The following is a 27,139-nucleotide window of genomic DNA, read 5'->3' on the forward strand; positions in this document are numbered from 1 at the left end:
TCCGCCTCCTGAGTTCAAGCGATTCTCCTGCCTCAGCCTCCTGAGTAGCTGGGATTGCAGGTGCCTGCCATCACACCCAGCTAATTTTTGTATTTTTATAAGAGATGAGGTGTCACCGTGTTGGTCAGACTGCTCTCGAACTCTGACAGCAGGTGATCCGCCTGCCTCAGCCGTCTAAAGTGCTGGGATTACAGGCATGAGCCACCGTGCCTGGCCCCGTTTCCTTCTGACTCTTGTTTTCTTACCAGTGGGGACCTATTGCTCACAGGAAGAAAATGACATTGTCCTTATTTTGTGACTTCTGGCAACTATCTTTTTCCAAGGAAGCCCCTTCCTTTCTGCCCTGCCTCTGAGTTTAAGCCGGGATACAGCTCCTAGTTTTTTCAAGCATCTTACAAATGGAGATCAGCTCCGTCGTCCTCCAACATCCTCACCCTGCATCAGAGTCAGGACTCCACAGTGCTGTGGTCAGCACGGCTGCACGGCCCTGCAACCCTGAGCCCCACTGGGTTCTGACTGTGGTTACCAGCACCTTAGGAGACAGAATAACAGTCTGGAAGCAGAAACAGATACTGTCCATTTCATCAACAGCCACAGCCACAAGGTTTATTCCTGAATCACAAACCAACCCCACTGACCAAACTCCCAAGCCACTTTATATTAAACTTGTTATCAAATCACCCACATAAATACATATAATAAATACAAAAACAGGATTTTTTTTCAGTCTTTGGTATAGAGAGCTTTCTCCTCCTCTTATTCCCCCCTCTGTCTCCGTGCTCTAAAGACATTTCCTTGCATTCACATTATTTCCTTGGATACAAAAATCACCCAGAAGTAAACTTTGTGCTGGAACCCCTGCCTCCATTGACAGTCCTGCCAGGGACCCAGCCCACGGTGGCCCAGGGGAGAAGCAGACCGTGGGGACTCACACATAGTCGTTCAGCCTGTACCCGCTGTGCGTGGCCGAGGTCACTGAGGGGGCCCAGTTGTCTTTGTAGGCAGCTGGTGGCTGGTAGGCAGGTGCGGTGGTGGCGGTGGCTGTGGTGGCCCTGGGCGGGGCCTGGTAGGGCCTGTAGGGTGCCTCGTCCTGGCAGGACAGGCAAAGCAGGGTGCCACCAATGAGCGAGAGGGACGAGGAGATGAAGCCCAGGTACAGGGCCTGGCCAATCTCGAACTTCATGCCGCTGGGCAGCAGCGGGTTGTAGAAATTCTGCACCACGTCATTGGTGGTCCAGGAGACAGCCACCATGCATAGGAGACCAGCCAGGATGAAGAGGGAGCCGCCGAGGATGGCGAAGGTGGTCTTGGCGGGTGTGCCCTTGGCGCAGCGCGTGCACTTCATCCCGATGACTGCGCAGGCACAGGCTATGCCCGAGAGCAGGCAGGAGATGACCATGAGGGCACGGGCAGCCTGGAGGTCTTGGGGCAGTGCCAGCAGGGACCGGTAGATCTGGCACTGGTAGATGCCTGTGCTGTGCCACACACACTCCATCCAGAGCCCTTTCAGGTAGGACACGGCCGTGAGGATATTGGTGCCCACATGCGCCGTCCTTCGCCAGTGAGGCAGGATGGTGGTGATTAACGTGCCCACCATGCCCAAGAAGCTGAGCAGGAAGCCCAGGAGCTGCACGGCCGTGCTGGCCATGGTGCAGCTGCCTGCCTAGGCCAGCCGGGCAGCTCCCTGGGCCCTCGAGGTCACACCGCTCCTCAGGTGCTGGCCGGAGCCCTAATGAAGCCGAGGGAGGCGGGAGCAGGGAGAGAAAGGAAACGGGTTAAAGATTATCTCATGCACTTATTTCTGTCACCGAAACCAAGTTTTCCATAGGCCGTTGGTGTGGCAATTAACATGTTTTCAAAAATAGTTTCTGAGACTTCACTGGGTGGGAGAATAACTGCTTTCCCGGGAAGGCAGGATCTGAAGGGATGACAGCCGATGCTGGTCTCAGGGAAGGACTCCAGCCTCCTGCCGGAAGTTCTGCTTATGTCCCCCCTCAAGCACTGCTGCTGCTTTGGCATCTCCTGTCCTTCCGTTCGCCAGTAACCAGGAATAACACTTGTTAAATCAACATGTGCTATTCATGCTTTGGCCTGACAGTGCTCAGATGTGTGCCAGCTGTGACTTAGAAAATAGCCCTGGGCGGTTGTCAGCATGAGGGGTTTTCTGAAGTGGGCAAATTCTCCACCCACGTGCTCAGGCAGGGAGAGGTTTAGTCCCCTCGGCAGGTCAGACGCTGCCTTCAGAATTCCAGAGCTGGATGTGACCCAGAGATTGTCAGCTGATGCCAGGGCAGGAATTTCCAAGGTCACAGCTCCTCAGGAGCTGCAGCAGGAGCACAGGCCAGCATCCCTCCTCTCCAGCATGGACCTCCGCTCCCACCATGCTGCCCATTCGCTATGCCCGCCTGTGACTGGTGAGGGCTGATCGAGGGTGACTTTATTATCAAACAGAGGCTGCTACCTGGCTTTCAGGGACATGGGAATGGCGAGCCCTTTTAAAGGCTTTTAAAGAATTCTTAGCATACCAAAATCCAGGACACTTTGGGGACAAGGACCCAGCACCTATATAGCGCCAGGCATATAGAAGACACTAGGGACCGGGCGCAGTGGTTCATGCCTGTAATCCCAGCACTTTGGGAGGCCAAGGCAGGCGGATCACCTGAGGTCAGGAGTTCAAGACCAGCCTGGCCAACATGGTGAAACCTCATCTCTACTAAAAATACAAAAATTAGCTGGGCATGTTGGCAGGTGCCTATAATCCCAGCTACTTGGGAGACTGAGGCAGGAGAATTGCTTGAACCAGGGAGGGTGAGGTTGCAGTGAGCTGAGATCGCACCACCGCACTCCAGCCTGGGCGACAGAGTAAGACTCTGTCTCAAAAAACAAAACAAACAAACAAACAAAAAACACTAGGAAATACAGAAGGAAGGAAGGAAGGAGAGAGGGAAGAAGAGGAGGAGGGAGGGAGGAAGGAGAAAGGAAGGAAGTGGGGGCACAGAGAAAGGAAGGAAAAAAGGAAGGGATGAAGGCAGAAAGGGAGGGGAGTGGAAGTCTTGAGTGGACACCACTAGCTTTTCTCTCCTGCCTGGGGCAAGGTAATCAGTGAGACCAAGCATTAGGAGGTCTGGGCCCGGCTGCGCCCATCCAATGGGTGACCTGGGGCTCAGCTTCTTTTTTGGTTCTGAAGGGAGAAAAGGGAAGCGTCTCTGCTGACGACAAGTCACTTCAGCGTCCCAAACCGGCGCAAAACTCAGTAGGCAAAACCTGCTTCTTCTTCTGCAGAGGGCTGAGCCTCAGTTAAGCAGTGCAGGCTTCAGGCAGGAAAAGTGGGCTGCAGGGTGTTGCCCATGAGACCCTGGGACATTGTCAAGAAATCCCCAGTGGGGCTTGGTGGCTGTAATCCCAGCACTTTGGGAGGCTAAGGCAGGTGGATCGCTTAAGGTCAGGAGTTTGAGACTAGCCTGGCCAACATGGTGAAAGCCTGCCTCTACTAAAAAAACAAAAGTCAGCTGGGCGTTGGTGGTGCGCGCCTGTCATCTCCAGCTACTCAGGAGGCCGAGGCAGGAGAATTGCCTGAACTGGGAGGCGGAGGTTTCAGTGAACCTAGATCGTGCCACTGCACTCCAGCCTGGGTGACAGAACGAGATTCTGTCTTGAAAACTAAATAAATAAATAAATAAGTCCCCTACTAGATGGAAATCACTTGGTGAGTAAATAATAACTGATGTTTCTACTGGGAGTCTAAACCATCATCTTGCTAATTTAAAAACATATACTGAGTTTAAATGCTTTGGCATTGTAGGAGGTCATTGGTTCTGTCCTGATGAACGAACAAACAAAAATAAATAATAACAAAACAATGTGGTGCCTCACAGGACACGGAGTGGACTGAAGGGGTGTCCAGGTGATAGGGTTCGGATTTGTGTCCCCACCCAAATCTCATGTTGAATGGCAGTCCCCAGTGTTGGTGGAAGGGCCTGGTGGGAGGCAAATGAATCATGGGGGCGGACCTCTCCCTTACTCTTCTTGTGATAGTGAGTTCCCTGGAGATCTGGTTGTTTAAAAGTGTGCAGCACCTGCCTGCTCCCCTCTCTCTCTTCTTCCTTCTCTGGCGGTGTCATGCCTGCTTCCCCTTTACCTACCGCCATGATTGTAAGTTTCCTAAGGCCTCCCCAGTCATGCTTCCTGTACAGCTTGTGAGAGCCAATGAAGCCTCTTTTCTTTAGAAATTATCCTGTCTCAGGTAGTTCTTTGACTCAGGTTGCATTGAGAGAATGGACTGACACACCGAGTATTTTCCTGCTGCTGTTTTGGATGACTATTTGTTCACAGCCCAGAATTTGTCACATGCACTATGCACGATGCTGGCTTTGCACAAAGCCTTTCTTCCCTCCACACAGCAAGCACTCACTCTGTCCAGGGACTGGGGACACCATCACAGTCTCTGCTGGCCAGAGAAGGACCAGGGCCAGCTGTCCTATGGTCACTGCCCTGGGGGAGGTGCTGGCAACAAGGCCACGGGGGCCACCCTGATAGGCACAGCCAGTGGGGGTGCCAGCGGACCCACCCACCCCACACCCTGAGCACACTGATGGCACCAGATGACTGGGCCTGAGCACGGTTTAAACACTGACACATTTCCTAGTTTATTCCCAGCAACCTAATGTGTCAGTGACTGTTACCATCCCCTTTTTACACTTGGGGAAACGAGAGGAGCAGAGGACGAAAGTCCTATGCCTGGCCTGGCTAGTGTTCTCCTTGGTGTCATTCCCCCTTTAAACACTAATGCTTCGATGAGATGGGACTGAAGTTAGTGTAAGGGCTGAGGGATGGTGTTAGCAACGATTCTCCTTCCCACAGAGATCTCAGAACAGTGGCCTTGTCCCTTTTGCAGTGGTTTGGGCAGCCAGGACAACAAACCGCCCTGCTTTGCTAGGGACTGAGGGGTTGCCCAGGACAGGGACCTTCAGGGCTGAAACTAAGACAGTCCCAAGGAAACCAGGACCAGAGGCTCCTCCAGGTACCTAGATCTCCGAATGGCCTCTGAGATCTCTTCCCGCCCTGCTTTGAGGCTGCCTCCAGGGTGACGGCCACACAGGGTGTCCCTGGTCCAAGCATAATGGGGCTTCTTGCAGCTCTCACTGTCAAGGTCAATAATTAAGTATACAGACCCTAAAGAATGTGGCATAAAAGCCAAGCCCATTAGGCTAGGCTAGTGGACCAGAGGTTTATTGGAGGTCTAAATATTTATGGAGAGCAATGATGGCTAATTTTAGAAACCATTAGGCTGCTATTTTTAAACATGTGCTATAAGGATTTGCTAATTTAAGAAGTGAGTGTTAATGAGCCCCAAAATCCCAGACACCAGCTCCCCAACCTGCTTTCCTTCTTCCGTACCAGCAGCTGCTACTGGCATTAGGTAATAATTCAACTTCCCTGCAACTGCTTTTCACTTTGGGGCCTTTCAAGGGAAAAACAACTTTAACTGAACGCATCTCCCTGGAAGCCACATAAAATTCCTCCCTGATGCTCCGGAATCGCCCTGCCCTGCAGGGCTGTTTGTATAGGAAGGAACTTGCCCAAGCCTGGCCTCCCAGGGGGAGCAGCCCATGCAGGGCTGAACTGGTGTTCACCTGTGGGCTACCATTTTCCTGCAGCCATATGTGTGCATGTGGGAAGATTTGCTAGAGAGATACGGGTCCAAAACAAATAGGGTTCCAAGCATCAAGCTCCAGAAGCCCTCGACAGGCTGAGTGGCGGTGGGAAGGCAGAATCTAACAGGATGTGTTAGAGGAATCAATGCTGGGTCCTGCATTTGGGTTCACAAAACCCCAAAAGTACAATCCTGGGTGGGGAGTATGTGGCTTAGCTGCACAAGAGAGCAGGATTTAGGGCTGAGTTTCCCAACGACTGCATCTTGGAATGCTGCATTTGCAGGATGTCGTGTGTCGAGGACCCAAATGTCAAATATGTTTAAGAAAACCTTAGTGACTGTAGGACTTCTCATAGCTGGAAACGTGTCAATGTGCATTGTGTCTCTCCCAGAAAAGGTCTCATGTGCAGCATCCACTGAACTTATTTGACTAGAGACACCCCCCGCCACCCCTTTAGCAAAGAACAATTTGCAGTGAAATCACTTTGGCATGATAACTTGGACTTGGCAATGGTGAGATAGAGTGGGTTGCTGTATTAGTTTGTTCTCATGCTGCTATAAAGAACCACCCAAGACGGGTAATTCATAAAGGAAAGAGGTTTAATTGACTCACAGTTCCGCAGGACTGGGGAGCCTCAGGAAACTTACAATCCTGGCAAAAGGTGAAGCAAACACATCCTCTTTAAATGGCAGCAGGAAGGAGAAGAATGAGTGCCGAGCTGAGGATGAAGCCCCTTATAAAACCATCAGATCTCGTGAGAACTTACTGTCATGAGAATAGCATGGTGGAAACCACCCCCATGATTCAATTACCTCCCACCGGGTCCCTCCCCACGACATGTGGGGATTATGGGAACTATAATTCAAGATGAGATTTGGGTGGGGACACAGCCAAACCACATCATTCTGCCCTGGCCCCTCTCAAATCTCATGTCCTCACATTTCAAAACACAATCATGCCCTTCCAACAGTCCCCCAAGGTCTTAACTCATTGCAGCGTTAACTCAAAAGTCCAAGTCCAAAGTCTCATCTGAGACAAGGCAAGTCCCTTCTGCCTATGAATCTGCAACATCAAAAGCAAATTAGTTACTTCCTAGATACAATGGGGGTACAGGCATTGGGTAAATACCACCATTCCAAATGACAGAAATTGGCCAAAACAAAGCTACAGGCCCCATGCAAGTTCGAAATCCAATAAGGTACTCATTAAACCTTAGAGTTTTGGTCGGCTTCGTCCCCAGCAGAGAGAGTGTCAGAAAACAATAGAGCTGTAAAGAATTTTGAAAATCTGTGAAGGGCACCGGTGAAACGCCAGAGCTGCTATAGGCCCTTCCAACTGGCTCTGGTTTCAGGATCATCAGCTCTGAAGGGAGAGGGTTTTTTTGTGTGTGTCCGTTATAAACTTTTATGTTGTCTCCCTCTGTTTTCTCTGAGCTATGTTTTTCTTTAAAAAAGCAGGGTTCTGAAGCACACAGTAGGGTGCCCTTGTTTTGCTCACCTCCTGGCCCACCTGGACACCAACTGCGTCAACTTTGGCTCCAGATTAATCATCATTTCAACAGCAGTGGCCATGGGGATGGCCTGGCCAGCCCTCGGGGGAGGATGTGTTGTCTACCAGCCTGTGTCTTGACTGCCTGGGGTCAGGGCAGTCAAGGGATAGGGACAGGGCCACCCTAGCTCACCATTGCCAAGTCCAAGTGACTGTGCCAAAGTGATTTCACTGCAAGTTCTTCTTCTTTGGTAAAGGAGGTGGTGGGGGTGTCTCTAGTCAAATAAGTTTACTGGATGCTGCATATAGAGACCAGGCTTCTTGGAGGGTTGCAGGGGTGGGATGGGTGGGGTGTCTGAGTCCCTTACTCTCCTTAACCCTCAGCAGTCTCACCTGCTGCTGTCACCTCGTCTCCTTGCAAAATCAGCCCCTGTGATGAAAGCTTTCCTACAGACACACATTGCTCCACGGCCCTTGTCTACCCACCCTGGTGAAGGAAATGTCAGCCCCAGAATGAAGGGGTGCAGGTCATCAGCAGGGAGTTGGGGCACAAGCCAGGTGTGGTGGAAGTTTCTTTCTTTCTTTTTTTTTTTTTTTGAGACAGAGTCTCACTCTGTCGCCCAGGCTGGAGTGCAGTGGCACAATCTCCGCTCACTGCAACCTCCGCCTCCCAGGTTCAGGCCATTCTCCTGCCTCAGCCTCCCGAGCAGCTGGGACTACAGGTGCCCGCCAGATGGAAGTTTCTTTACCCGGAACTGCCCTGAGCCCCACTGTGCAGGTAGAGAGTTGGAGGATGTGGTCACCAGGGCCTTTTGCCTGCCATGTGGTCTGAATGGCTCTTGAGATGTTTGGGAATGAGCCATTATACATGTTTGTCCTAAAATGCTCTGACATGATGTTGGGTCCATTATAGAAATAGCGTAAAACCTGATTTGCTTTCTGTAAACTTATTAGAGAAAAATGAAGCGCCGCCTTAAGATGAACATAGTCATTGGCCCTTGAAATAATGTAGAGTTGCTTCAACGTTGATGTTCAGCCACTTAAGAAAATGTCTGGTTCAAAAACCTGAATGTCCTCACTGTCACCCCAACCAAATGGCCTCTTCATTATTGTCTAGCTATTTCATAAATGCTTTAGGCTGGGGACGATGGCTCACACCTGTAATCCCAGCATTTTGGGAGGCCGAGGTGGGCAGATCACCTGAGGTCGGGAGTTTGAGACCAGCCTGGCCAACATGGTGAAACCCTATCTCTACTAAAAATACAAAACTTAGCTGGGTCTGGTGATGCATGCCTGTAATCCTAGCTACTTGGAGGCTGAGGGAGGAGAATCACTTGAAGGTTGCAGTGAGCTGAGATTGCACCACTGTACTCTAGCCTGGGTGACAGAGTGAGACTCTGTCTCAAACAAAACAAAATGAACAAAATCATAAATGCTTGAATTTGGGAACTAAAAACAAACTCAAGGGAGATTTGGATTCATCTAGATGAGATATATTAGCAAAACTACCCAACACAGAGAAAAGAAAGTAATTCTTATGCTATGAGGTATCTGCATGAAATAACTTCAACTAGTATTTCTTTTTCTTTCCTTCCTTCTTTCCTTTCCTTTCCTTTCCTTTCCTTTCCTTTCCTTTCCTTTCCTTTCCTTTCCTTTCCTTTCCTTTCCTTTCCTTTCCTTTCCTTTCCTTTCCTTTCCTTTCCTTTCCTTTCCTTTCCTTTCCTTTCCTTTCCTTTCCTTTCCTTTCCTTTCCTTTCCTTCCTTTCCTTTCCTTTCCTTTCCTTTCCTTTCCTTTCCTTTCCTTTCCTTTCCTTTCCTTTCCTTTCCTTTCCTTTCCTTTCCTTTCCTTTCCTTTCCTTTCCTTTCCTTTCCTTTCCTTTCCTTTCCTTTCCTTTCCTTTCTTTTTCTTTTTCTTTTCCTTTTTTTTTGACAGAGTCTCGCTGTGTCACCCAGGCTGGAGTATAGTGGCACTATCTCGGCTCACTGCAACTCTGCCTCCCACGTTCAAGCAATTCTCCTGCCTCAGCCTCCTGGGTAGCTAGGATTATAGGCCCCCACCACCACGTCTGGCTAATTTTTATATTTTTAGTAGAGATGTGGTTTCACCATGTTGGCCAGGCTGGTCTCGAACTCCTGGCCTCAAGTGATCTACCCACTTCTGCCTCCCAAAGTGCTAGGATTATAGGTGTGAGCCACCATGCCCAGCCTCAACTAGCATTTCCTAAGGACATCTTGGACACTGTGTTTCTTAATAATTTGCAAAACAAATGCGTATCTTTTCAAGAAGCTTAGGGATACTCTAGAGGGGCTATTTTTAGCACATTTTCTTACAGAAATATGTAAGAATGATGAGAAAGTGATCAAGCAGTACCTTGGAAAAACCATTTCATATTCATTTCAGATGGGCTATGCTATGGGGTATTGGCTCTAAAAATAAAACTTTCTTCATCACTATTCCAAACTTCCTGTAACTTTCCTTGGGTTATTTTTCAGACTGGCAGGCATCTAGATTTTAAATGTGTGAGGACTTCCTATGCCATCCGCATAGAGTCTTTCATGAAGTCTTTCCATGAGAGGCAGAGACAGGACACTTACATGACTATGACTTATTACTATCATGATAGTTACTGCTTGCTGTTATTATTTGAGAAAACCAGCGTGAAATATCTTACTCAAAATCATATGGACATGACATGTTCCATGAATTCCTCCCCTCTCTTTTGGATGAAGAGATAAAAATCTATTGTTTTATAAAAAGAACTGATTTGAAGAAAAGTTTATGTTAATACAAATGAAAACCATGGTGTGCAGTTAAATGGTTACAGAGGCTGTTTTCAGCTCAGTAAGATTGAATGACCTATTGATTTACCGAAAACTACAAACTTAAGTGACCATGACCACAAAAATTAAAACCCTTTCCGGAGGCCTTATCTCTCTCATTTCAACTCACCAAATTTCATTAGAATTCATTTAAAATGCAGTAGATCAACATTTTAAAATGAAATGATTGAGTTTCATTTGCTTCAATACATGGGTACCTTTTCAGAGCGATTTTTCCTGACAAGATAGTCAGGCAGGTTTGTTACGTTGCTGCTGTTTTTCATTTTTCAAGGTGCAGGTAATTAAAAACTTGCCATCTGAGATTTAAAAAAAAAAAAAATACTAGAAAAGTAAAACAAAACAAAACAAAAACAAAAACAAAAAACAATACCCCCCAAAACCCAGGAGGACATAAAAACATTTCCTAAAGCCTTAGCTGATTATTAGACGACTAACTGGTTAAGTGTTGTGTGGAAACACTTTATCTGGGGGTTGCGATGGACTGACCTGGTCCCCCAAAAGAGTCATGTTGAAGTCCTCCCCGCTCCCAGTGCCTCAGAATGTGACCTTATTTGGAAATAGGGTCATTGCAGATTTAGTTAAGATGAGGTCATACTAAAATAGAGTGGCCCCTAAACCAATAGGGCTGGCGTCCTTATAAGAGGATGGGCATATGAAGACGGAAATAGAAAGACACGTGCAGACGGAAATAGAAAGACACGTGCAGACGGAAATAGAAAGAACACGTGCAGACGGAAGAGAAAGAACACGTGAGCCTGCGAGGCATAGATTGCAACAAGGAGGCAGAGAGTGGAGCGAGAAGTTACCAAGCCGAGGAACCCGGAGGATCGCCAGCAACCCGCAGAGGCCCAGTAGGAAGCCCCGGACAGATGCTCCCTCACAGCCCAGGAAGGAACCAGCCTGCCCACACCTTAGTTTCAAGCTGCCAGCCTTCAGAATCATGAGAGAATAAATTTCTGTTGTTTCAGGCTCCCAGGTTGTGGTGCTTTGCTATGGCAGCCCCAGGAAACAAACACAGGAGAGTAGCTGAATGGCAGCACAGGGCATTACAGAGAAAACACTTGGCCGGGCCCCATGGCACACACCTATAATCCCAGCACTTTGGGAGGCTGAGGTGGGAGGATCACTTGAGCTCAGGAGTTCAAGACCAGTGTGGTCAACATGGTGAAACCCTGTCTCCACTAAAAATAAAAAGAAAAATTAGCTGGACACTCAGGAGCTCAAGACCAGCGTGGTCAACATGGTGAAACCCTGTCTCCACTAAAAAGAAAAAGAAAAATTAGCTGGGCATAGTGGCTCAAGCCTGTAATCCCAGCTACTTTGGAGGCTGAGGTGGGAGGATGGCTTGAGCCTGGGAGGCATAGATTGCAACAAGCAGAGATTGTGCCATCGTATCTCAAAAAGCAAACAAACAAAAAAACCTCATCTGTGATTATAAGAACTGGGTCCCCTTCCAGGACAGGCATTGAGTGTGATCTGGTGGCTTCACATTTGTCATTGATAAAAACAGGACAGGTACAGTGGCTCACACCTGTAATCTCAACATTTGGAAGGCCAAGGTGGGAGGATTGCATGATTCCAGGAGTTTGAGGCCATTTCTGAGCAACATAGTGAGACCCTGTCTTTAAAAAAAAAAAAAAATCAAAGCCACGGTTAGCTTCTTGTCTCAAAGTGTGGAGGACAAAATCCAAGGAAAAGGTAGAGGACATGGAGAAAGAAGAATCTGGAAAGTCCCCTGCAAATTTGAAAATTCAAGTGCAAACACAATCTATAGTAAGTAACCCATATAGTAATCAAATGGCTCAGCTTCTCCGGGCTTAAGAAGTGTGTGCATTCACTTAGCTCACAGGGAGTTTGGGGGGCTCATGTCTCCAGCGTGTGTGCAATTGGCTGGAGTGTACCCAAATTGGTGACTGACCTTTTCGGGCTGGGTGTCTGGTTTTCTTAAGTCAACACGTCTTGGTTTCATAGACCATAAAAGCCCAAATTTGGGGCAGAGTCCAAATTTGAATAAGGTAACTCAGAAGCCTGCTGAAGCTTTACCTTGGAAATCCAGCAGAGCCTACTGGGCTCCCCCTTTAGTCAGGACTTACATCGAAATAGAAAAACAAAGCAAACTCCAAACAAGCAGTAGGTCATTGTCTCAACTGACTGAAAACCTTCATGAATAAGACAACTATTCTGTGAATTTTGTAAGCCTCTGAAAATTATTTACTTGAGAATTGAACTGTGAATAAATTGCAGTGGTTAAAATGTGGTGTCAAATGAAAACATGAGGCTAAGATTTTCTAACGGTAAGGAAAATACTATTAAACATGAGGTTTAAAACTCATTCTTTGTAAATTTAGCTTTGAAGCCCAGGTGCTCCAAAGTTGTTAGTTGTTAATGATAAGAGTAAAACCGGTCATAGTTAAAGTTCCAGAGTGTTTATGATATGCCAAACATGTGCTAAGTGCTTCTATGGGCATTTAATTAACTCTTAAACAAATCTCAATGTGCATGTTGCCATCCTTATTTACAGATAGGGAAACTGAGGCGTAGAAAGGTTACATAACTTGTCCAAGGTTACATCTGGGCTGAATTAGGGAGACCAAACAGGAGGTTCTTGTGATCTTTCAGGTAAGAGATGCTAGGAAGCTGAGCCAAGGTAGTGGGACAAAGGTGGGTGCCAGGAAGAGGTCAGTTTCTATATTCAGGTGAGGCTAGCGGGATGTGCTGGTGGTTTAGCTGTGGGGTGTGAGACACAGGTGCCTAAAGTTATTGTCTTGGGCAACTGGAAGAATGGAGTTGCCATTTATTGAGAGCTTGAAGAGGGTTGGAGATCTGGGTATGGAGGGTGTGATGATCAATTTTATGTGTCAACTTGGCTGGGTCATGGGGTGCCCAGATATGTGATTGAACACTATTCTTCATGTTTCTGTGAAGTTAGTCTTTGGACAAGGTTAACATTGAAAGCAGATTGCCCTCCATAACGTGGGTAGGCCGCACCCAGTCAGGTGAAGGCCAGACTGGAACAAAAACCAAACTGGTGTCTCCATCAGCTCAGACTGCCACAACAAAATACCACAGACTTGCTGGATTAAGCCACAGAAATTAATTTTCTCACAATTCTGGAGGCTGGAAAGTCCAAGACCAAGGTTCTGGCTGCTTTGGTTCCTGGTGGAAATTCACCTGACCTCTTCTTTGCACGCAGGCTGAGAGAAATCTTTCTTTCCCTTCTTTTTAGAGCACAAATCTCATCGTGAGGGCACCCAACCTCATGACCTCACTGAACCCTAATGACCTCCCAAAGGCCCCGTCTCCAAATACTATCACATAGGGGCTTAGGGCTTCAATGTAGGAATTTTGGGAGAATGTAAATGTTTAGTCCATAGCATGCAGCCTCCCCTGAGCAAGAAACTTTCTCCAGCAGACTGTGTGTGACCTTTATTTCCAACATCAGCCCTTCTTGGCTCTATAGCAGGCTGCCTTCCAACTGAAACTGCAGTGTCAGCCATCCTGGGTCTCCAGACTGCTAGCCCACCCTGCAGAATTTTATTTTATAGATGAGGTCTTGCTATATTGCCCAGCCTGGTCTTGACCTCTCAGGCTCAACTGATCCTCCCACCTCAGCTTCCTGAGCAGCTGGGACTACAGGCATGTGCCATCGTGTCTGGCTAATTTTTAAAAATATTTTGTAGAGATGGAGGTCCCACTGTGTTGTCCAGCCTGGTCTTAAACTCCTGGGCTTAAGCAATCCTCCAGCCTTGGCCTCCCAAAGTGTTGGAATTACAGGTGTGAGCCACTGTACCTGGCCCACCCTGCAGATTTTGCACTTGCCAGCTTTGAAAATCATGTGAGCCAATTCCTTAGAATGAATAGATCTCTTTCTATATAGATGCACATCCTACTGCCTCTGTTTCTCTGGAGAACTCTGACTGATACAGAAGATGAAGGGCAGAAGAGAGGAATTTTGTTTTGGACTTGTTGAGTTTGAGATGTCTGTGCCTACCCAGCTGGGGATAACCATGGTTGCATATGTAAGTGCAGGGTTCAGGGAGGGACTGAACCGGAGAAGTCTGTTTGTGTCTCCACTGCGTGGAGATGGGATTAAAAGATGGGATGGAGGCTCTTAGGAGGGAGCATTAGATAGAGAAGAGCAGGGGCTCCAGGGCTGATTCTAGGAACCCTCCAACATCAGGGGAGGGATGAAGATAGAGGGAGGAAGAGGAGCCAGCCATGGGCTATAGGGATGGCCAATAGAGAACGGTCAACCCAGAAGAGACTGGTGAGGGAGGACAGAGCTCCGTGTTGGAGAGAGCAATCTACTGTGTCAAGTCAAGTAATCTGATAAATCAGGTCATCTGAGCACTGAGAAGTGATCGCTGGATTAGCAACATGAAGAAAATTGGAGACCTTGATAAGCTCGGTTTCGGCGGAGTTGATTGGAGTGGATTCAAGAGAGAATAGGGACAGAGGGACAGGAGAGAATTCTTTCAAGAACTTGGACCCTCCAGGAGAATCAGGAAATGAGGCAACAGTTTTAGGACGGGGTCCAGGGCCCATAGACCTCAGGGTATCTTTCAACTCAGCTAGGAAAAAAAGTGACATCTTCTATTTCATCGACCTCTCACTGACCATTAGCATTTCCTTCAATCCTGAATGGAGGCAGCCATCTACAGCAATACAACCAGTACCTATGCCTTAATCAGCAATAGAGATCATGATATTTTGCATTGCGTTACAGGCATTGCAGATACCCACAAAGAACATTTACCATTGTCACAATTTCAAATGGTACTTATAAGACCCTTGCTAGACCTCATAATGTAATGCATTAATAAGGGAGGTCATCCATTACTAGGAACAGAATTGCACTAAAATATTTTGACAACTATGTTTTACTATAATTCACTTCCTTTATAATCCTGCATGTTATGTGTTATGTTACACATTTAAAAGCATTGTGCTGAGAATACATCAGCTTCACCAGATTGCCAAAGGGATCCCAGGCAATCCCCATCCTGCCACCCAGAACACCACCACCAATAACAAAAAACAAAACCAAAGGAGTTAGAAATCTCTGCCAGTGGGATGTGTAGGCAAGAGAGGACTCTTTTGTTTTGCTGTTGTTTTGAAGATGAGAGACACGGAAGCATGTTTGCATGCCTGAGGAAATGGTCCAGCGAGGAGGGAGACATCTGTAGGGGCAGCAGGGATCCTGTGAGCACATGGAGAGACCAGCTCTGACCAGCATGAAGAGAGCGCACTCCAGAACGGGAGGGGAGGCGGGAGCAGGAGGCTGGGGGAGATGTCAGTGGACACTAACACATGTTCTGAGATTGCTCCAAGTTTCTCAGGGAAATAAGAAGCAACATGACGTCTTGAGACAGGAGATGGGGGACGAGGTGCAGGGGGCTTGAGCACAGAGGAGAGCACAGTCATCCAGGAGAATGAGAGCAGGCCTGGACCAAGTCAAGGGGTCAAGTGCTGGTCAGTGCTGGGTGCAGGTGGGGCAAGTGGTCTTGAGGGTACCACTGGACCATCACGCCAGACAGCCTTTCCCAGCACTGGCAGCTGCACTGCGAGGGTCCTAAGTGGACAAAAGGCGGCTCTGGACATGGTGGGGGTTTTCCTAGGGGAAAATGGTGACGGCGGACAGCCAAGGGAAATAAGCATGCACACAAAGGAATGAAGATCATGGCGGGCCATGGAGTTGAAGCTGGGATGGAGGGACATGAGGACACATCCTGGAGAAGTCACCTGGATCAGTGGCTCTCCACCCTCCTGCTGTAGCCTCAGCCCTTGGAGAGTTTTAAAAAGATCCAGATGCCCTGGCCACCTCCAGACATTCGGATTCACTGACTGGGGTAGGGTCCATGCATGGGAATTTTTGAGCTCCTCTCTCCCACCAGGTGATTCTGATGTGCAGCCAGGTTTGAGAACCACTGGCTTATTTATTTCATTAAAAATTATTTTATTTGTATTTTAGAGACAGGTTCTTGCGCTGTTGGCCAGGCTGGAGTGCAGTGGTCCAATCATGGTTCCCTGCAGCCTCGACCTCCTAAGCTCAAGTGATCCTCTCACCTCAGCCTTCTGAGTAGCTGGGACTACAGGTGTGAGCCACTGCACCCAGCCCCACTGGCTTCATTGATGTAACTTTTATTATTTTATTTTTTTGAGACAGAGTTTCACTCTGTCGGCCAGACTGGAGTGCAGTGGCACGATCTCGGCTCACTGCAACCTCCGCCTCCTGGGTTCAAGTGATTCTCCTGCCTCAGCCTCCCTGATAGCTGGGATTACAGGTGCCTGCCACCACACCCAGCTAATTTTTGTATTTTTAGTAGAGACGGGGTTTCACCATGTTGGCTAGGCTGGTCTCAAACTCCTGACCTCAAATGATCTGCCCGCCTCGGACTCCCAAAGTGCTGGGATTACAGGCATGAGCCACCACCATACCCGGCCTGATATAACTTTTAAAGGTCTTATTAGCTGTTTAAAGAGTCCAAGACGGTGTAACAGAGAGTCATAGTTCAGATGTCTGTTCTGCTGGGCCTGCCTGCTGACTGCAGGCTTTCTTTGGGATCTCCTGAGATGGGGACAGTTGTCCTTGGCCTGTCCCTCAAATATTGTCTCACCTACCCATAAGGCTAGGCTCTCCCACTGCCTTTGTCTAATATTCTCTTCTCCAGCTACAATCTTACCTTCCCTCATGTGACCCTGCACCCCTGTCTTCCGCCATCTAGAAAAGTGTGTGTGTGGGGTTTCCTTATTTATCTTGCTGCCATCTAGCTCTTACCTTCCCAGAGCCCCATGGAAGCCTGTTCTTACAACCTGGGTCCTCTTCCTGGGACCCCAGTCCATCGTGGGCACTGAGCCTCCCTCACTGTTAATCTTGGCCAAGAAGTTACCCTACAGGCATTTATATTTTCATGGATGACTTTTTTTTTTTTTTTTTTTTTTTGAGACAGAGTCTCACTTTGTCACCCAGGCTGGAGTGCAATGGCGCAATCTCAGCTCACTGCAACCTCCACCTCGCAGGTTCAAGTGATTCTCCTGCCTCAGCCTCCTTAGTAGCTGGGATTACAGGTGCCTGCCACCATGCCTGGCTAATTTTTGTATTTTTAGTAGAGACAAGGTTTCACCATGTTGGTCAGGCTGGTCTCGAACTCCTGACCTCATGATCCGCCCGCCTTGGACTCCCAAAGTTCTGTGATGATAGGTGTGAGCCACTGCCCCCGGCCCATGGATGACCTTTGAGAACAAATCTCCTCCTGGCCCAGGCCCTAAAGCATACACTCACAGTGGTGAGAACATGATTGGGTCAGTCTTCCAGGAAAGCCTGTGATATTTTGATATAAAGACATTTAGAATTAATTGGGTCAGATATGAGATTTCAGATTGCAGAAATCCTTGTGTAAGCAAAGGCCTTGCAGATAAAATAGTGCATGGTGGGTGCAGCTTAGCCTTTCGACATATACACAGTGGCCAGGTTGTGCATTTGCTCTGAAGAGTACCAGGCCCTGTAGGTTACCTTTGCCTGCTCTCAGGACTGACTAGAAAATTTGCAGAACCCAGTGCAAAATGAAAATACAGAACCCCTTGTTCAGAAATTATTAAGAATGTCAAGATGGCGTCTGCAGAACATCAAGCCCAGTGCAAGCCTTTCTGAGCACGGGGCTCCCTGTAACTGCACAGCGCACATGCCCATGAAGCTCGCCCTGCCTGTTATGGACATGCCAGGACCTGGACATTGGGTTTTCCCCCTTAAAACAATGAGTGCATCGAGTTAGGATGTGGAAAGGAACAGAGACACTCTTGCAGTGTTCTGTGGAATCAAAAATATGGTTTCATATGTTTACTTTTCCTTCATTTAAGTGTAGCCCTGATGTCTCTGTGAATATCTGCCATGGAAGAGCCTTTTGAAAACAAAGCTCTTGCTGGTCTCCTGTGCGCAAGAGTGGCCGCCAGTGGAAACAGACCTGGTGTTCTAAATCTCAGTTTCTGTTTTTTTTCTTCTTCCAGGAAAGCTGTAGACGAGCATGTGCACTTCCAGGCCTAGAAGAAAACAGCTTCCTCCAAGTGACTTGCCTCTTTGCACAAGGGGCTCAGCTTAGAGCTTCCCCTAACCCTGGCAGGTCCCCCCAATACTTCTCTTGGGAATGAAGTGGACAAGGTGAGTGAATGAGCCTCAGCTTCTCCCGTCTTTCTTTTTACAGAGTCACCCCACAGGGAGAGACGAAGGAGGCCGTAGCAGCTCAGGCCCAGGAGCCCTCCCAGCAAATGGCCTGGAGTAGAAAATTCCCCACACAATGCTGCTGTTGGCCACTCAGTGAAAAGTCCTTGGCCCTGGCAGCCACTTGTCCTGCAAATGGTGTGAATGAGGAATCCACAGATCAGCGGGAAGGAGGAACGGTTGAGTTTGAAAACGCCAAGAATCATTCCGAGCTGGCAAGGCTGACCACCTGCATTTTAAAAATACATCGGTACTAGCCTTGAAAACAGACTTTTAGACTTCTTATTCTGTGTAATGAAAGACCTTTTTCGATAAATAGGCAACAGATCTCAGCTCACTGCAAGCTCCGCCTCCCGGGTTCACACCATTCTCCTGCCTCAGCCTCCTGAGTAGCTGGGACTACAGGCGCCTGCCACCTCGTCCGGCTAGTTTTTTGTATTTTCTAGTAGAGATGGGGTTTCACTGTGTTAGCCAGGATGGTCTTGATCTCCTGACCTCGTGATCCACCCGTTTCGGCCCAGAATGATTTTTTTAAAAACAAAAATGGACATATTCCATTTTATTGATCTTTATCTAAAATAAAACTAACTGGAAAACAGGAAATATTTAATAGTGACATTTTTTTCATAGCACCAAAGGAAGAATCTATGTGTCTTCCTTTTTATAGATTTTTCTGTGGATGCCTTAAGAAGCATTGAACCCATTATACAGATGGATGAATAAAACACAGTAAGCTTGAGATTTGCAAATCAGACTGGAGCCAGATAAGGATGGGGGCTGGTGCTGGCTTCAAGTCTGACTAATCTTGGGCAAGCTACTCAGCCTATTACTCACCTGACTATCTACACTGGAATAGCTCCTCCCCCAGAGACGTCTAGAAGATGATGAGATAATAGATGTAAAAACCGACAAGCCCTTTGGGAAGGATACCAGCACATGCAAGGCGTATGCTACTGAAGTTTTATCGTCCTAACAGATAAGCCCGTCCTCAACTCCAGTGAGTGACGGAGAGACACAGGCATGAGCACTGAGCCCAGACGACAGCATCTTTTCACAGCAGACCTGGACCCAGCCCCTGGGTGCGTGCAGTGATGAGCTGTCCTCTGGTTTCCCAAGACTTCAAAAATGAAACCCAGTGATCAAGAGATGTCTGGTCTTGAGCACTGCAGGAATTAAAGCCAGCACCCATTTAAAGCCAGTGAGGACAGCACTCCAAGGTTGGGGACCATCTCAGGACACTAATCCTGGTTCCTTTTCTATTTTGCCTGGGTCCCTCCTGCCCATCCTGGGAAGCGGTGGCAGCTGTTAGGGATGTGGGGCCCCAGGTAATTGAAGGATTAGCTCATGTCTCAAATTGCATCATATTCCTCCTCTTCAGCACCATTGTTTTACCCTTACTGAGAGAGATCTATCACTTTCCCACCCCTTCTGCCATGCTAATATGTGTCTGTGTTGGAGGGCAGGGGTGTATTTAGGGAGGAGGAGAATGTTCCGCCTGGCCCTCTTTGCAGTCCCAGCAGACAGAAGGGGGCAGTGGCGCCAAGCTCCCCAAGCTGACCCGTGGCCTCAAAACACTCAACAGATTCAGTCCTTGCTCCCAAACAGGCCTGGTAAGCGATGAAAAGAGTTCTGCCCAAACTCTCAGGAACCGGATTACTGTCCTTCCTGGCTCATTAGGAGCCTGGCTGCCCTCCGGCCGGCTGCGTGGGGTCCTCTGGGGGCTGCCCAGCCCAGCCTCCAGCTGCCTTTCCTGCAGGGGCCAGCACAGCCAGTTCCCCTTGGAGAACGCTCCTGGCCGCAGGCATATGTAACGGGCGGGGATTCAGGGCTTCCGAAACAGATGACTGTCAACCCCAACCCTGCCCACCCCACATCCACAGCTTCACCCCAAACTCACATGCAGAAAACCTCGAGTCCCATCTTCCTGTTCAGGTCCCTTGCCAGCCGGAGCCACTCTGGAGCCTGGCTGGACTCCAGCTCCCATGTACAAGAGGACTCAGCCAGAATGCTGCCACCCTCCTGCCTTCCCTCTTCTGCTGACCGGATGCTTCCAGGCCGGAGTATTTGAGAGAAAATTGCCTAGACAATTATAGTGTTCCTTAGAACGGCCTGCGTGGGCACACGTGCCACTTGGTTAACTAGCATGAGAGGAGGTGGCTTGGCCAGAGGAGACATTCAAGACCAACCAGAAATGTCATTTCTGCACTGTGGAAAAAAAATGCGCAATACACCTGAACTGGGCATCTCTTTCCTAACACGCCCTCAGGGTCAAGCCTCCCCTTCCCAGCCTGGCAGGGTTGCAGGGCGTCCAGAGTCCAGCCCACGCCTGCCCAGGCTCTTGGCTCTGGGTCCACTGGCTCTTTACACTCACTTCCCTGTGTCCTGGAACTGCCTGATTCTTGTAGATTACTGAAAATCCACAGCTCATTCCCTCCTGCGCCCTGACCACCTGCCCACAGCGACTGTGTCCTCCTCTGAGCCACCACCTGGCAGTTGTCCCCACACTGCTCTGGGTTTTTCTGCTATTGAGTGACTCAGCTTCTCAGCCTTCAGGCTGCTATGGGCCCTAGAAGCATGCTGGTCGATTCCGATCAACGAGCAACTGCTTTTGTTTGTTTGCTTTTTTCTACAACTGCAGCTGTGAGTGATTCGGGTGGTCTGTTGGTGGCATGTGGAGCTGGATGGGTCGAGGAGCACAGAGTGGAAAGAGGGACAGTTTGCTATGAGTTGGAGATAAGAGACATGGCATACCGTGAAGCCGGTGCTGATGGAAGAAGGTGGCTTTCTTGGAAGGTCAAGACATTTGCTTGAGAACGATGTCCAGGAGGGCTAGGGAGAGTTCTTCTGGAAGTGAAGGCAGCACCTGAGGGTGGCTGAGGGAACTGGGCCGGGCTGGGAATGCCTCCAGCCCTTTGAGGAGTGATTCTATGATTAGGAGATGTTTGGCCTTGAAAATTGCAAGAATGAAATCTCTTGGTGGGAATGTGTAGCCGAAAGCCAGCACCCTGAGTGGCTCCAAGGTTTGGGGACCCTCTCAAGGCACAAATTCCAGTTCCTTTTCAATTTTGAAAATCACTGTGGGCGATTCTGGAATTCAGAAGTGTGCTGAGAGCCATGGATTTAACATGACAAGCATATCCACCCCTTACTCACTGAGCCCACCACAGATGCTCCGGGGCCAGGGACTTACTTGGGCTTCTGTGTGTCTTCCATAGCATGCATCAATCTGCCAGGCTCTGGTTGGTGCTTAAAAAAAAGATGCAGCGAAGGAATCTGGTGTGGATGAGTGCTCTGGGCATGGACTGGAAGCCTGGCCCCTGTGTCCCTGGCAATGGGACGGTGAAGGACAGAAAGGCAGCACATCTAGTAGTGTCAGGAGCTTGGAGCAGGCATTCGGAAGCATCTGTTAAATGTTATTGACGGAGGATTGACATCACCCACACCTGCATAGCTTTTCTGGTCTTTTCTTTGGAAGTGAACAGTCACAAACAAAAACAACTTTGGTTCAGGTCATTTACAAGCCCAGATCCTCTATCCTTAGAGGTTTCCCACCAGATATACTATTTCACTATCTATGCCAGGAAAGTTACGTAAAACCATGCAGAATTTTACCTGACAATGAAATAGACCTTTTCATTAGATCCTCCACCCCACCTAAAGAAGTTACACAGGCTGAAATGAAATTGTTAAAGGAATGAACTAACTTGGAGATAGAATCATTGCCTTTGCTGAAAAACATTTTAAGAATATGGGAATATGTAGGGGTACTAGCATAATAATAAAATGTGCCCATATTATCTATAATTGTATGCTGGGCATTTAAAAATTATTTTTTATAACTTTGCCTTTGAGATGATTTGGCTACAAGTTCATGACATTTAATTTGCAACTGGCTTTGATTTCTTGGCATTCATTGTGTATTAGGATACCCCGCAGGGAGAAAATGTAAACTCCAAATTGCTTTAAAATATTACGATATTTTTTAGGGATATTATTCTATGACAATGAATGAAATGGACATAACGTTCCATTTTATAGATATTTTGTGAAACTTTCATTAGTCTTGATTTTCTTTGGAACAATTCATTCCTGTTCTGGGCTGAAGTATGAAAATTCCCTGCCCTGTGACCCTGGCCCAAGGCTCCTCTTAGATAAAACAGTGTTTCCTGGACCAGAGGGCAAAGTCACAGAAACACGATGTGACGAAATCTAAATAGAAAGGTATTGATTTGTTCTTCGTTCATCAAACAGTTATTGGACTCCAGCACGTATGAGTAGCAGGGAGCCTGGCTAGCACTATACCTCCCTTCCTGCCTCTCGGAGTCAGGGCCACAGGCACACACAGAGCCAGGGAAAATGAGGGGGTAGGGAGGCTGGCCCCGAGGCTCCAGCCCCTCTCTCCCAATCCTCTCCCTGAGTGGGTGGGGGACTCTTCTGGCTCCTCCAATTTCCATCGATGTCTGCCCTTGGATCTGGTTTAAACTCTAAGGTGTAAATGACTTATAATGGCTCAACATTTTGTCCCTCCCAGGAGGTACTTTTAAGTCTAAGGAATAAAGATTTAATAGTAAAACTCTGAATGCCAATCAGGGGTAAGTGAGGATTTGGAGGAAGGTCTTGAGCATTTTCCTAACACTCCTAAAATCATCCCATTCAGTTAGGGCAACAACTATCCTGATGGGTTGGGTATGATGGAAGTTAGTCAATGTTTCAAAGGATGGATGGATGCATGGATGGATGGATGGATGGATGGATGGATGGATGGATGGATTGACGGGTGGATGGATGGATGGATAGACAGATCACCTTTATTCTAATCTCAACTGGTCTTTGAAGCTTGATTCATTTTTTGATTTCTCATGGAGCCATGCTAGGGTCGGACACATTAGGAAGTTGGCAAAAGTTTGTTGACTAAATACATTAATGAAGCGAAAATTATGTATGCAGAGATGCCTGGGATTTGGGTTACCAGTTTGGGTTCCCTTTGATTTGAGCGACACACATGCTGACAACCTGAGTCTGCAGTTAGTGGATCCTTAGCTAACTTGCTAGAGAAAAGGTCGTGGTAAAACTTGACCTTGCTCTATTCATCAACAGCATATCCTGTGAAAGTCACTACACTTCCATGAAAACCTTGGTGCTAGGCCTACGATATCTTTGCAGAGGTCTGACCTAAGCAGACTCCTTGTGTTAATAGTAACAACAATCACAGTGGTCCTGAACACAAAGGCAGCATTCATTGTGTGCTAGCTGTGGTTTTAAGCATATTACATCTATTTACTAATTTAATCCTAAAACAACTTTTGCTTTAGGTACTCCTATTAACCTCATTTTATGGATGGGAAAGAGACTGAGAAGTGAAATCACCCACCCAAGGTCATACACCTGTAAGTGATGGAGGCAGGGTTTGAACCCAGCACACTGGCCTCACCTTGTGGGCTCCTACCACTACACTGTCTCATATTACTACCCTGTATCCATCTCCAGAATGAACTGGCATCCGCAAGTTCTCCCCAAGGCCTCACTGCAGCCCTTGCATCTTGGCATCAGCTCCTTGCACTGCCCAGGTAGTGTTGTTTCTGACTCGGGGTCTGCATCTCTCTCTGCATCACTGGGTTCAGAGGCTCTGAGGAGTGAACCCGGTCCAGTGCTAGCTTCGCAGTTCATAATCCTTGAGCAAATGTTACAACTAGAGGGCTGCACAAATGCATCATTTGGTTTCAAACCATGAGTCTCTCTGAGCAGGAATTGCTGGACTGGGCCCCAGAAAGTTCCAGACCCTTTGTCTGGAGTCACAGGGTCTGTGTCCAGTGAGGTCTAGAGGTCACGTGAGGTCCAGAGAGAGAGAGAAGCACAAGGCAGCTGCTGCCTCCGAGGCCTCATAGGAACCATGCAGTGAAGGAACCAGGGTTTCTTCTTTCTCCATGGCAACTAGGAGTGCAGGTCAGCCTTGGAAAAGGATCCTCCATCTTTGGTTAAAAGAACGGTGAGCCCAGGTTTGGTAGTGATGTAGCTGTGTGAGTTGATGGATGCAAAGTTGCCTGGCTTGGTGCCTTATCCATCGCAGGTAGTTGCCGAAGGAGAGCTTTGGTCACCCGTGCCTGGAGAGGGCTGTTGCGGTTTGTGGGTTGAGACCTTCTGGATTCCTGGCATTGACAATGGCACTATGTGGGGTGGGGACCTTCTTGTTGGAGGAGTCTCCTTCCCTCCCTGCTGGTGACATAGGCAGGAAAAGAAGCAGGAACTAAGCCAATTGCAATAAAGAAAGAAAGAAGCAGCTTCAGAGCTTCCCTTGCCCTGTAAGGAGCGAAGGGGGACAGGGCCAGATACGGATCCACTATAGGGATGGGCAGTCTCCGCCCTTCACTGAGGAGGACGCAGGGCTTCCGGCCCCACAGTGGGGCAGGGATACAGGAACCTAGACTCATGCTCAGACATGCTCTGGATTTAGAACTGTAGGCCTTGGGGCCGTTTTTAAAAAATAGACCCTTTCCTTAGGGAAATCCCACAAAACTGCCCCAAAGATGAGTGAGGTAGGAAGAGTGTGAGCCCCGTTGGTGCTTCAGAGCCAGATGGGCCATGTGGATGCCAGTGCAGAAGGTGATCCTGCCCTTGGGTTGGATGATGTGTAGCTTGGGCAGGATACAGCCAGTGTCTGGAGTGAGTGTGGTCAGCACTTCACAGTCATTAGCCAGTGTGATGAGGGCCATGTTGTTCTCAGGGTTGCTGCGGGTTTTGTTTATTTTATTTTATTTTTGAGACTGAGTCTTGCTCTGTCACCTAGGCCGGTATGCAATGGTGCGATCTTGGTTCACTGCAACCTCTGGCTCCTGGGTTCAAGTGATTCTCCTGCCTAAGCCTCCCAAGTAGCTGGGACTACAGGCACCCGCCACCACACCAGGCTAATTTTTGTATTTTTAGTAGAGATAGGGTTTCACCATGTTGGTCAGGCTGGTCTCGAACTCCTGACCTCATGATCTGCCCACCTCGGCCTCCCAAAGTGCTTGGATTACAGGCGTGAGCCACCGCGCCCAGCCTGCTGCAGGTTTTGAATGACATACTATGTTGACAGCGTCCTGCTGGGCCTGCAGCCGGGTGGGTAAAAAGTCCCCATTCCACACATACTCAGTGTTGTCCACACACACCATAGTGCTTTCCAACACCATCCTGCCACCTTCCTCCCTCTCATTTCTTGAAATAATCCTTCATGCATAATTTGGGTTAATAGTGCCTCATAGTCTACTTAGAAAGAATCAGATAGAATTTTGTTTAGTAAGGAAATTTCCAAATAGAGAATAGAAAAGTTAACTGATGGCAACGTATTAATAGAGAAGATCAGTGAGGAAATGAATTAAAGAGATTCCTTTTACACTTTTCTTCTCTGAGGCTAGGTACACCTTAGCTCTCAGGTTGCAGCTTCTTTGGTGCTGTCAGAGCACAGTTGGTATGAAATGGGAAGTTTCTGAAAGTCAGATGACACATTTGTGAAACGCAGCCTCACTGTCATCTACCTGGAGCCCATAATTCAGCTGACAACAATCTCAGCAACAGGCATTTCAATGTGGTCCTGCATTTGCTAATTGCTGGTGTATACTCAGGACACTGGAAGATTTAACCTTTTGGATGAGACAGACACCAGTAACTTCCCAGCTGAGCTTCCCAGGAATGAACTGATGAGAAGTGACATCCAAAAAACTATGTCTTAAAATATAAAGAGATAAAATGAATGAAGTAGAGACTCAAACAGGTATTTGCACACCCACATTCATAGCAACATTATTTACAATAGTCAAGAGGTGGCAGCAGTCCAGGTGTGCACTGAGAGATGGATGGATAAACAAAATATGCTGTAACCACACAATGCAACATCCAGCCTGAACAAGGAAGTTCTGGCACATGCTCCAACACTGATGAACCTTCAGGATGTTATGTTAAGTAAAATATGCCCATTGCAAAAAGACAAATACTGTGATTCCACTTCTTTCTTTCTTTCTTTCTTTCTTCTTTCTTCTTTCTTTCTTTCTTTCTTCTCTTTCTTCTTTCTTTCTTTCTTTCTTTCTTTTTCTTTCTTTCTTTTCTTTCCCTCCCTCTCTCTCTCTCTCTTTCATTCTTTCCCTCCCTCCCTCCTTCCCTCCCTCTCTCCCTCCCCCCCTTCCTTCCTTCCTTCCTTCCCTCCCTCCCTCCCTCCCTCCCTCCCTCCCTCCCTCCCTCCCTCCCTCCCTCCTTCCTTCCTTCCTTCCTTCCTTCCTTCCTTCCTTCCTTCCTTCCTTCCTTCCTTCTTTTCTTTCTTCTTTCTTTCTCTTTCTTTTCTTTTTTTTTTTTGACAGAGTCTCGCCCTGTCACCCAGGCTGGAGTGCAGTTGCGGGATCTCGGCTCACTGTAACCTCTGCCTCCTGGGTTCAAGCGATTCTCCTGCCTCAGCCTCCTGAGTAGCTGGGACTACAGGCATGCACCACCACGCCCAGCTAATTTTTGTATTTTTAGTAGAGACGGGGTTTCACCATGTTGGCCAGGATGGTCTTGATCTCTTGATCTCATGATCCACCCTCCTCGGCCTCCCAAAGTGCTGGGATTACAGGCGTGAGCCACCGCGCCCGGCCTGTGATTCTACTTTAATGAGATACCTAGTCAAATCCATAGAGACAGAAGGTAGAATTGCGGGTGCCAGGGGCTGAGGGCGGGGGGATGGGGAGTTACAGTTTAATGGGTGCAGACTTTCAGTTTGGGATGAAGAGAAAGCTCTGGAGAGGGAAGGTGGTGATGGTTGCACAACATGCATGTACTTAATGCCACAGAACTATGTACTTCGAATGACTGAAATAGTACATTTTATGTTATGTGTGTTTTACTACAATAAAAAATATAGAAAGAGGCCACGCACGGTGGCTCATGCCTCTAATCCCAGCACTTTGGGAGGCTGAGGTGGGCAGATCACCTGAGG

General features: G+C 48.0%; 1 protein-coding gene across 1 annotated transcript; it reads right to left on the reverse strand.

The window, feature by feature from the left end:
* Positions 1-579: 579 nt before the first annotated feature.
* Positions 580-20,722, reverse strand: CLDN14 (claudin 14). The gene is made up of 2 exons (XM_010384974.2): positions 20,096-20,722; positions 580-1,729 (listed from the first exon to the last, which is right to left on the reverse strand). Exon 2 carries the CDS (start codon positions 1,646-1,648, stop codon positions 929-931), a length of 720 nt encoding a protein of 239 aa, XP_010383276.1. The 5' UTR covers positions 1,649-1,729; positions 20,096-20,722; the 3' UTR covers positions 580-928.
* Positions 20,723-27,139: the final 6,417 nt, after the last annotated feature.

The sequence above is a fragment of the Rhinopithecus roxellana genome, chromosome 13, assembly GCF_007565055.1.
Source record: "Rhinopithecus roxellana isolate Shanxi Qingling chromosome 13, ASM756505v1, whole genome shotgun sequence".
NCBI classification, from domain to species: domain Eukaryota; kingdom Metazoa; phylum Chordata; class Mammalia; order Primates; family Cercopithecidae; genus Rhinopithecus; species Rhinopithecus roxellana.